The 12,188-nt window shown below is 37.8% G+C and overlaps 1 protein-coding gene across 1 annotated transcript in view; it reads left to right on the top strand.

The window, feature by feature from the left end:
• The window catches only part of LOC116450923 (connector enhancer of kinase suppressor of ras 2-like), a 174,507-nt gene that overhangs the window by 111,861 nt on the left and 50,458 nt on the right, over positions 1-12,188 (top strand). The window contains exons 10-12 of the mRNA XM_032123908.1: positions 3,869-4,015; positions 7,932-8,065; positions 8,628-8,833. Coding sequence (XP_031979799.1) covers positions 3,869-4,015; positions 7,932-8,065; positions 8,628-8,833 — 487 coding nt within the window. The remainder of the gene's footprint in view (positions 1-3,868; positions 4,016-7,931; positions 8,066-8,627; positions 8,834-12,188) is intronic.

Genomic DNA, 12,188 nt, shown 5'->3' with positions numbered 1-12,188 from the left:
ACATTTGGTTTTCCATCATCAATTATTGTTAGGAGCAGCTCGAATATTAATGAGTGAATCAGCTACAGGTGTTACTGACGAGCTTCCCGTTCAGTGACAGAAAACAGTCTTATGATCTTCCAGCACATTTTTGTCTAATAATAATTTCTGATTTCCATGTTAATCAAACCAGCTCCCTTGATTAATTCCCTAATGAGGCAAAGCGAATTACAGACTTAAAATACGAAAAGATGATAGCCTGCTTCCTTAAAAAATGTTGGGTTTACACAAGCTGGGGTTTTTTTTAATGCAAATATGAAGAGAGGTCAAATTTTGCAGGTTCAAGTAAATATCCAGATGGCTTTGCTTATGTATTTGAAGAGTCATGAGAGGAAATGTCTGTCCTGGTTCCTGTGAGGGGTTACTGCAGTCGGAGCAGAATTACTTGTTTTCAGGTTGTGTGCAATAGAGTAGGATATAAATATTTAGAAAATATTTGGCACAACTGATTTCCAGACCAAATGCCTGACATGGGAGCTTTTAAATTCCTGTTAGTTATTGCTCTGTGTCTCTCCACCCCAGGTAACAGCAAAGCTGGCAGGTGATACAGTGAACAGAACAGGCACAAGTCCCCCAAGCAAATTAAGGTGTAACCTGCCTTCCTTCTGTGAGGTGCACTCAGTGGTTCTGGATTTCTTAAAACTTTCCTGGTTTTCAGAGTCCTGATAGGGTTCGATAAGGCAGTGAAGGAAGTGAGGAACCCCATTCCTGCCTTGTCCCCAGAATTTTGAGGGAAAGCAGAGAAAGGAACAGATGCTTCTCTCCCCTGTGCACTCCCCACTATCTGAGCTAAATTTTACTTCTAAATTCCTACCACAACAAACACATATAATGTGTTTGGAGGAAATTGGCAGGGAGGTGAATAACTGCTGTGGGGCTTCAGACCACTGGAATCCTCTGATAAACTCCACCATGTTCAACAGTTCAGCTGTTTTCTCAGTTCCTTTTGATAGACAAATATATCATGCACTTAATGCCTCTGCAGACACTCAAAAATGCACTGGTTTGTTGGGGATTTTTTGTGCATCTGTAGCATTAGGAATTTTTTGGTATGAATTTTTCATACAGAACTGCAGTGAGTCATCCCCAGGCAGGTAGTCTTTATTTTAAAAAGGGAGAAAAGGTGCTTTTCCAGCATGAACAGAGCTTGGATTTATAGCAATGCTGAAATCCCTGCTGCTGGTAGGATGCATTCCAAATCCCATTCATGCAAATCCAGACCTTCTGAATGAGAAGGAGCAAAGTCATTATGGGGAGAGCCTAAAGAAGATATGGGAGAACTAAAACCACTGGTTTGCTGTTATTGACAGTGGGTTATGTTTTTCATGTTCATCTGAACATATTAGATAAGCAGTCCCAGCTACAAAATGATCAGGTTTGGGTCTACAAAATTACCTCAGCATTGTGAAATTTTCTGGTAAAGGAATTTATTATTTTTGGAATTAATATTTTTGGAACTATTATTTTAAAGTTGCTATATTCTTAATTTTCCACCACATAGTTTCTCTGAGGAAATGAACAAACTCTTCAATATAGACAGTAGTCCACAGGGGTTTTTTACCAGGAGGTCTTCTTTCCAAAAGGAGGATGTACAAACAAATAAAAATTAATGATTGTAGCAATCCTAAGTGTAAGCCACCAAAATTTTAAATATCTGCCTGTCTCTGACAATTTTGAGTAAGTTCTTTTGCATTCTTCTGGGTTTCTTCCATCTTTAGCATCTAAATTAGCATCCATTTTCATTTATGGAGGAAAATAAAAAGTATCCCATTAGTCTTTTATTTCATCATTGTTCTAATTTTAATTGAAATTTCCTTGCTGAAATATCTCAGAATTTTGTAGAATTTGATTGACTGTATGTGTTAAAAATCTTAAAGGAGAAAAATACCTTTCTGGTGAATGCATCTTACCAGAGCTAGAAATTAGTAATTGCTTTAAAGACTGATTCTTTAGGAGTAAATGTCAAAATCTGTCTCAAGGACTGGTTTTCAAATAAGATTTTTAATCCACTGTAATGACTTCTCTTTTTTCAAAGATATTTTTAGTAATACAATTTATAATAACTTGTCCAAATTCCTCAGAGCATTTTATCATGGCCCAGTAGTAATGACTGCAGACTGTTCTCTGATAGGTCTTGGTATTTAATGGTTTTGTCATTAAGGTTCTCATTGGAATAATTTATCGTTAACTTAATTATTTATCATTCTTTTCTAAAAGGAGCTCACGGAACTGAAAGGATTTCAGCAATCTGAAAATTGCATCAATCTATAAAAATCAAAGAGAGTTCCATTTGATTTCTGTAACTGAGTAAAAGAAAAGAAATGTGTGGCCCCTGTCCTTTCATAAACACAGCCCAAACCAGAGGAGGTTTTTGAGATGCAAGCTGCCACCCTTCCATTTGTTTGGATGTGAACCATTTACAAGTACTACTGTCTTCTGGTTTCCTGTGGCCAGTGCATTTTTAGAAGGTTTTCAATAGAACAGCAGCATTAAAAATAGAATAGAACTTTTAAAAGCTATTAAAATCCTGTCTGGAATTCCAACACATATTGCAGTTCTGTCCCAGGTGGATGTTCCCAGTGGGATCCTGGCTTTGGCCCACCGTGGAGACAGCTTGGAACCTTACAATCTGTATCCCAGACTGTATCTCTGTTTTCTCCAGCCCTTAGGAGAGGGTTTTAGTTCAAATCTCTTGGAGGTATTATTTTCCCTCCACCTTCTTGTGTAATCAGATATTATCTTCCTCTAAAAGGAAGTCATTATAAACTGCACCTGATGTAGCAAAGGAGGTGAATGTAGACTGCTCTGTGTCTAAGCACCTAAATGTTTTATTTTCTTGGTTTTTAATAGCAGTGGGAATACTTTGGTCAGAAGAGAAATTTTGATTAAAATGTTGTTAGTGAACTCTGACAGGTCAAACATGGCAAATATAAAAATATTTACTGCTTGCATATGTTGCTGCTGTTCCTGTTCTGGGATTCACTAAGCTTTTCATTCTTAGAAGGTCATTTTATGGCTGATGCAGTTGCCTTGGGAAGGTTGTGTCTGGAAATTCCAGCTCCTGCTCAGTGCAGGTCTGCTCAACACCCGGGCTCAGATTTGTGGCAGTCACAGCATTTATGGCAGATCTTTATTATGGCAATGTATTACTGCTCTAAGAATCTGCTCTGATTGGGACAGAAAAGGCAGGGGAGAAAGAAAAGCCCTAAAAATAATTTTTCTGTTTTCATGTATAAATAATTCACGGTAATTCTTATTTAAGTTATCAAGATGATTAAAAAATGTCTCTAAGTACTTTTTTTCCAAGTGGCACTTACTTTCAGCACCAGTGATGTCCTTTTTTAGGGGTCTGTTTGCAATTTACAGTGACTTGGAGCCTCAGCTGTGTCCAGGGGCAGTGGAGATAACCCAATAAATGATCATTTATGTCCAGTCAGGATCTTACAGCTGTTACATACACGCTACCTGTGATGTTCCAGCACAGTCTGGCTTCCTCCTCAGCACTCACTGTTGCAACTCAGAACCCAGATTGAAATGATTTCATGACTTCTAGGATCTCATCCTTTGATTTAAAATGTTCAATGATGTCGGACATTACTGAAAGGGTAACAGTGTTCACTTCTGCCTTATTTTGTTCAGGAGCATAGCTAAGGAAAAAAAATAAAAATCCATCTGCAGCAGCATGACTGCAGTCCAACAGAGTTTATAAAAACTGCGTATGTTTGCAAGGAGCAGGTTGTAATAGACCTTGTTGGTTAATAGAACATTTCCTTCATATTTCAAGTCAAATGGAAAGCTTCCAAAATTCAATTATGGACTTTTTCCTTAGGTTGGCTGGCAGTTAAAGAACCTAGTAAATGCACTGTGGGAAGACCCAAATGGAGTGATTTTAACCTTGAAAAAACGTCCTCAGAATACCCTGGTTTCTGCTCCTGCCCTTCTGAAGAATGTGAGGTGGAAGCCTCTTGCACTGCAGGTAAGGTGGCTGCTGCAATGCTGGTGTCGTGGTAAATCCTTTATTCAAGAGAAAATACTGGAATTTTTCCTTCCAGTGAAAGGAATGGGAGCCTGTCCCAAACTCCTTTGTAGCAGAGTGCTGAGGTAAATCAGTGTGGCAATGCTGTATGGGTCAATCAGATTGTTTTCTCCGTGTTTTTGTGACTTTGGGAGGCAGAGGAACTCAGAAAAGGAAAGAACATTTACAGATAATTTCATGAAGAGCAAGGTTCAGTGGCTGCTCTGACTGGCAGAGGCAGCAGTGCCTCCCTGTTTCCATTCTTTCACAGCCTGTCAACTACTTGTTTGTAATCAAGTGTGTCAGATCCATTACATTCCAGAACTCTGCTTCTGTTCCACGCCTCTCATGCAGCTGGAGTTTTTGGTAGCAGGGATAATAGAACCTCTAGTATTTTCTGGGTACTCATTCCTTGAAAACCTGTTGATGCAAAAATAAAAAAGGACAGCTGTGAGCATCACAGGTAGTTCTTCCTACAGCATCAACAATATGAAGGAGAAACTGGCTGAAACACTGAGCTCAAAATGTCATTGTTAAAGGAAAGGATTTCCAGTAAGTCAGTAACCACTGATGGTTGTCTTTAATGCCATTTAACTTCCTGTAAGAAGCTGATGCACTTCCATAATGTGGAAGCTTCTCAGAGCTGTTTTGTTTGGGTCACACAATACATGAATGTGTTTCTGAAGGATTTTTAAATTAATGAAACAAAACAAACCCTTCAAGCTTATCCAGGCAGGTTTCCTCCCTGCCTGGCATCTTCTAAATCTTTCATTTCTCAGAGTGCCTGAATCCTACACAGTGGCTTCACTTAAGGAGTTTGTGTAATCCTTGCAGCCCAGGAATGCTGACAGTGGGATTTAGGGCCACCTTTCTCTCTCTGTGACTGCCCCTGGGGCAGAGGAACGGGGCCCTGTGACACCCAGAGGGGATTTTTCTGTCATAATGCTGAATAGGAATAACATCCTTTGCTGTGACAAGATGCTCATGCATCCACTTGTGAACTTCAGATGGAGCCTTCAGGGGCAGCAAAATGGAAATTGCACTTGCACAGGGCTTCCAGAGAGATTCTCTCTTTATATTTGTACATTAAAGAATCACAATTCAGGAGCAGTGCTGGACCTGGAGGCTGTGTCAGTGTGAGCAGTGTGTGCTGTGTACACTGAATGCATGGCACAGCATTTTCCATTAAAAATGCCAGCCTTTGCCATGATAGCCAGAAAAGTGAAAGTGCACCGAGCTGTTTTTGTGGCATTATCAGTAGTTCTGGTTTTGTGATGTGTCCTCTTCTAATGAGCCCATGAGGAGCAAAGGGTACTTTAAGTGTCATCCTTCCTGGGATGTATTTCTTCCGTATCAGAGAATAGTGAGGTGAGATATTTAAATAAAAATATAAACCACTTTGGAAAACAAAATCAGCACTTCCAGTGTTACCTCTTAACAGTAGATTCTGTTACAAGATGTGGAAGAACAGATTTAGGTCTTTAATTCTTCCTGCCACAGAGACAAGCTCAAGTGTTAGGGCCTGGATCTGTTTCAGGAGGCAGGTTTTGGGTTTGCCTGTTTCCTGCAGCTCTCACCTGGATCTGGTATTATTTATTATTGTCAGTAATGACTTGGAAACAGCCTGATTAAATTTCAAGATGCCACTAAAGCCTGTGCTTCCTGGACAGCTGACACAACAGCTTGTTGCTGCTGGAAGCAGTGAGCTCACTTCCCTCTCCTGTTGGCTGCAGTGTCCTTGCCTTTTGTTGACTTTGGCAGTATTTAGACTCTAGAGCAGATTCATGTTGGATTGATAAGAGAATTTCTGGGTTTATTTGTTTGTTGTTCTGGAGTTTTCTGCCTCTGATGGATTAAGTTGGCTCTCAGAGAACAGGCTTTGGGGATAAGCAGAGAGCACAGCACCGACAGGATGGTTTACACCGAGACAAAAGCAGGGTATGGAACGACCAAACAGTGACAAGCTGCAGAAAAACATCTCAGTGAAAGCAGATTAAGAGAGAAGACAGTTCATCAAAAGTCAGGCTGACACAAAAAAGGGATGACACATATGGGTGTGCTCTATTTCCTGGTGTGTTCCAGGTACAGATCCATACGTATTAACTCTGCATGTGCTATTTTCACGGTGCACTCTGAATATCTATTTATGGATCCACATGTGGAGGAATTTTTTCATTCTGATTTAGTGCTGGTAAAGAAAAAAAAAACAAAACAAAAGCAGTAAATAATTAGGCACAAAGGAAATAGGATTTAAGATCTTGAAACCATATTTGTTACCTCAGGTTGGTGCATAGCAGGAAGTTTTAAATAAAAGTTGTCTTGTTTTCTATTGTTGCTTAAGGCACTTATAGATGTTATTAATATTTTTTTCTACAATAATTAAGTTTAAAATTATACCACATAGGTAATTTATGAATTATTGATGATACAGAATCTGTGAGGCCTCATAAAATTTATTACTTGGCCTTGCTGTAGTATTCCTTTGCCGTAGAGAGTTTCCCTTGATGCTCAATTAACAGCAGGAGAGTTTTCATTTGCCAGGTCTGTGCTCAATTATCTTTCAGTGAGATTTGTGACACCATTTTCTCCTTTTGTCTCTGGCTGACATTATGTGATAATGTAGAAGATAACTTGAATTTTTAAACTCTCTGATTATTTTCCCACTCAGGACGAAATGGATTTTTTTTCCTTTGCAATGACAAATAATGCTCTGGTTTTTGTTAAAGTGAGCACACTACAACTTCATTCAAATAAAATACAACATTTATTGTATTTTTTTCTTTTTATTTAGAGAACTTTTCAATTGGAATAATCACTCCTGTCACAACTAATTGATCCAGAATTATTATTTAGTTTATTTAGTTTAACAATAAGCATAGAGAACTAATATAATTTGGACTCCTTTGCAGACTGACATTCTTATGAAAAAACATCCTATTTTGGTATTTAGGAGTGCTTTTACTTTCTGAACTACATAAAAATAATTTGTGTTTACCTCTAGAGGATAGGAAGTTCTTATTTAGAAAAATATTGGTGTTTATAGGTTTCATCCAAATTTCAAGTTGCTGGGTTCTCCTTCCACCTGTAGAAAACTGGTTGTATCTATTTAAGCATAATTTTTATAAATAAAAATATTTTCTATTTCTTGAGTATCAACACAGACCGGATCTTGGTTGAAGAATATTCTTTGTTTATATCTCTGTATCCTGCACAGCATATTTGGTTATCATCCTTCTAGTCCTTGCAGACCATTGATTTGAGCTTCTCTACGACATCTGAATCAAAAAATTGCATTTAACATCATGTAAAAGTTTAAAAAGTAAAAATCTGAGAGGATATTTATTTACTGCTTAGGTTAATTTCCATTTCTTTGCTATTTACCATGGAATGGGTATTTGTATCACCCTGGCTATGAAGCCAAAGGACAATGAATTCTACCTTCTTAAAAAATCAAGATGTTCTGTCCTTACTAACAATAAATCTTCCACTGAAACCAACATGATCATTTCATTCAGTACAAATATTCCAGAGCTCTGTAATTAACTTCTGTATTAATGACATTTAATACAGTGTGTCCTTTCTCCTCATATAATTGATTTTCTGCATTGATTAAGGATCATATTTTGATTGAGTCTCAGATTTTCCCTTGAGGTGGCTTTTAAATTAATTTAATGGTCGTTTATTAGTTTCTTTCATAACTAGTCTTGAAGTCTAGAGTTTCACTAGACACCGTTTTGGAAGAAACTTCAGAAATTCAAAAAAATGGCTAATCCAAAAAAGACGTCAAAATTCCTAAAATTATGCCCATCAGTTTTGTTGTTTCTTGGAGCACAGAAAGCATTAATTTATTCTTCATGTGCCTTTTTGATTTTTACAGCCTGTGATTCCAACCAGCCCCACAAGCAGCTCTACAACCCCTACGAGTACGATGGGCATGTCCTCAAAGATGGACAACTCCGCACTCCAGGATGTTTTCATTCTCTCTCCTATGTCAGGACTTTATGGCCCCAGGTATTTATGTCCCAAGGAATTTGAGGTTTTTAAAAATAAAATTTTGCACTTTAATTTCATTAGATTAGTAAAACAAAACCAAAACAAACAGCCCCTCCATCAAGCTAAAAAATTAATAAAATTAAGAGCTAAAAATACATTAAGCATCATATCGTTGTTTTGAGTGACTTAACTTTCCCTTAGCTGAGCAAAACCTGGGTTTAGTCCTAAATCGAGGAAGTATTTAAAGTCTTTAATCAATTAGTTTTATTTACTTTTGTGTGTCCACTTCTATCTTATTCTTGAGCATTTCTCCAAGGCAAACCCTTTTCTGCTCACATTACAACAGTTCTTTATGTTCTCCTTCAGATCCTAGAAAACTTCTGAATATCTGTTTATCTTAGAATTCAAGTGGCACCTAATGATGGTTTTGTTAATTTACATTTGTTGAATTGCCTCTTATAAAGTTCTCCCACGCAGCATTTCAGTTGCAAGACTTTTTATTTGTAGTGTTTGGGAGAGGCAGTCGCACGCTTGAAGTTTACCTTAAATGGTTCATTTCTCCATCATCTTCTGTTTTTAGGGATGAAATTGGAATAATGTCTTGTGATGACATCAGCAAATTTGGGAAGTCTGGGATGAAGGGCTCCGAGTCTCCAAACTATTTCCTGGAGCACGAGAGTGGGAAATACTACACCCTGATTGAAGGGGAAGGCCACCCCGGGGGCCCTGAGTACGAGAGGAGCAGAGCCACAGGTGTGAGGAGAAGGGAAAAAACCCCCACTCATGGTAGGCTGGATTTCTTCAACCTTCTTCCACTTGGCCACATTTACAAAGGGTGCTGTTAACTCTGCAACACTCCCAAAAATCAGTCATTCTTTGTCAGACCGTGACCTGTTGGCTCTGAATATTAAACAAAAGTTGACATGAAGGAATAATTAGAAAAATTACACACTAACATTCTTGGTCAGGAGTACATCACTTGTACAGTTTTTTAGCAGTACATACTGAAATGTTGAATTGATAACTGAATTTGTATTATTTGGGTAGCCAGCATCTTGATTTCCAATTTCCCCTCCCAAACTCCTGGAGATTATTCCACTTGCAATGTTCTGGGCTGTTAAACTTCAGTGCAGGGCCTGACTTTTGGTATGAAAGTGTCTGTAAGATGGAAGGGCCTCCAAAATTCAGCACTGCATTAAATGCATGAGGAGTATCCTACAATGCACTCGTTAGTGCTGGAATTGTATTTCAAAATCTTAGGATGGGGACTGCTTAAATATATAAAATGCTATTAAAACAATGATTAACTCTGGTTTTCTATAGAAATTTTGTGTGTATATAAATCCCTATTGAGTGCACAGGTGTACAATCACATGTGCTCCTATATGAGTATATGTATCTATATAAAAGGTATTGTTGAAAATTAAGTGATAATTTTTTTTGTTTGTCTGTTTAAACTGAATTGCTTGGTGTTTAATGAATGTGAGAAAAATACTGCTGAAACACAGCAGTGTTTTGTCCGTGTATTTTCAGTGGCTCTATTTTTAAGGCAGTAGGATACTTTTGTAAAGCCTACAGATTTCAGAGAGGAGATTTCTTTTGAAAACTGTAATTATACCTGATTTTGAAACTGACATTATTTCTGAGCCTCAGAGAAAGAAATGACCATAGTGTTCTCTATGGGTACCTGCTATCTTTATAGATATATATACATATCTATTTATACATGGCAAGCCATCAGTAAGTACTTTATTCACCTGCTCTGAGACCTTTTTCTCCTCTCATTCTGTTGAAAAAACCCCCACAGCTTCCTAAGTTTTTGTCTTTGAAATTTAAGAAAGGGAAAACCTCTCAGAAGCTCAGAATAGTAAAGGAAAACGTGTCTGTGAAGAACACAGGTACTGAAATCCTGCTGCAGTTCAGTGGAGAGAATCCCAAGAGTGGTCCTAGTGGAAAATCCAACAGCAGCTGAAAGGGAGCACAGTGGGGGAAAAAAAGAAACCCGTTAAAGCTCTGCAGTCACTGATTCTGCTGCCACTTAGTCTGGTGTGGGGTTTGCTACCAGGAATGTTCTTAAATGCGGTTTCTCTGCCTCCTGTTCTTGGTATTTATCTTGTGTTTATCAGTTACACAGAACTTCCCTCCTGCTGTTGTAATTTGCTGACTGCAGCTGGATTTCTGGTAAAAATGGCAAGTAAGATGGACTTGATGGTGTGTGTGTGCACACAGAACCTTTTCAGAGTAGGAAATCTTAATAAATCTTTGTTTTAGGCAGGATATTTTTAGGAGCTGCCTCAGTCATATGCTTTTTGCTTGAAAGAGCTGTGACGTTAAAGAATAGGATCCCATCTTAAGACCAGTAATGTTCACTCTTTATCTCCTTGTGAGCTGACATCATTTTAAAACAAAATTAGAATGAAAGATAAAGAGAAATCTCAACTGTGATTAAAATTGGAGACAGATGGGTGCCTTTGGCTTGCTTTCATAAATTCTTACTGCACAGTGACTTAAAATATTGGCCTCTCTGCCTAATCCCAGGAGTACACAAGATTTTTTTTATCTATGATGGACAATTCTGATTGAAATCCAGAAGGAATTTGATTTTGAAATCTCCAAAATATACCTTTCTCTCAAAAATGACTGCTAAACCAGAATTTTCGAAACTACAGATTTAATTAATCTGTTGATTAACAGACATGAAAATTACGTTCTACTGTAGTGGAATGTTTTGTACTTTCTGATGGAGAGGTGACATAAATCACCAAAGTGACAATGTGTCTTTCAGTAAAAAGACAGGATTTATGCCAGCTCAAATAAACTGATGCTGGAACCACAGAGCCATGGGCAAAGAAAGGAAAATAAAATTTCTGAAGCCTTTCATGGCCGAGCAGTCACTTTCATTATTGCTTGGGCTGACACAAATCTCTGCTCCAAAATTCCAGGCTTGACTTACCAGAATTCCAGGCATTATTAGAAATAAGTCTCCTGTGCAGCTGGTAGGTGGATGGATACTCAGGCAGGCGATGGGTATTGACAGTACATGCAAAATCTAAGAAGGCGATTAAAACACCCATTTTTTCAAACTATTCGTGAAAATTAATCTTGTATTTAACAACACTGCAGTGCATTTTTTGTTTTACTTAACATTATACTCTATTATTTGTCTGACTCTAAAATGCTCTGGTCTAAAGAGCTCTTGTGGCAATGAATATCAAACCTCCTCTGTTTATGTGTTAGAGGCAAAAACATCATAAATAATAATTATTTTTTTCTTTCGCTTTATTCTGATTTCCTTGTACACAACAATTTTTTGCTCCTCAGAAAAATATCCAAGCTGCAATGTCAAAACAATTTATAGGTTACTTTTCATTGGGAAAGGACTTGGAAGTGAAATAAGGAGTTTACAAAATCACTTGTTCATTTGCCTTGTGTGATTCCTGTCCTAAATTTCTATTTTTGATGTCTGTTGTGCTGTGGTATCTGTACTTGTGTATAAATCATTTCAGAGCTTCAGACCTTGCTTTCTTTACAGAAAAACTGCTAAGTCTGGATATGTTGATCTTCACTTTTTATATGCCTTCCTATTTTCCTTTTTTTAAATTTAAAATCTTGTTTCTCAGCCTTTTTTGTATTACTGATTATGCTTTTTTCAATTTATTGAAGGTTTTTTCTTAATTGATATTGTTCATCTAAGGATTAGGAGTTGAAGCATACATTTGTGGTTAAAGGTAGTTTCAGCTGTGAGGCAGACAATGAAAGTACATATTTTTCCATAGGATTATTTATACTAAATTTCATGGCATGCACAAAAATGTAATATGGGAAAATCTCAGCACTCCAGATATTACCCCTCCACTTTTCAGAAGATCTGAGGGTGTTCCTGGTTTGGTGCTCTGCAATCCCTGCTCTCCTGATGCTCGAGTCGGGAATGACTTGGGCACATCAGGATCTCCCAGCCACAGTGCCATGAAATCCCATTGATTAAAACCCTAATGGCTGAATCATCTTTGCCATGGTTGTTGTCACCAAACTGTGATCCAGGTTTTCTTTCTGAGCCAGTGGAAATTAATGTTCCTTGAAATGAGATCCCCTCCTTATTCGCCGTGTGGTTTCCCAGGTCAGAGGGGTTTTACATTTCCCT

This window comes from Corvus moneduloides, chromosome 14, assembly GCF_009650955.1.
Source record: "Corvus moneduloides isolate bCorMon1 chromosome 14, bCorMon1.pri, whole genome shotgun sequence".
Taxonomy (NCBI): domain Eukaryota; kingdom Metazoa; phylum Chordata; class Aves; order Passeriformes; family Corvidae; genus Corvus; species Corvus moneduloides.
Note: the sequence above shows the minus strand (reverse complement) of the source record. Positions and strands in the feature narration are given on the sequence as shown.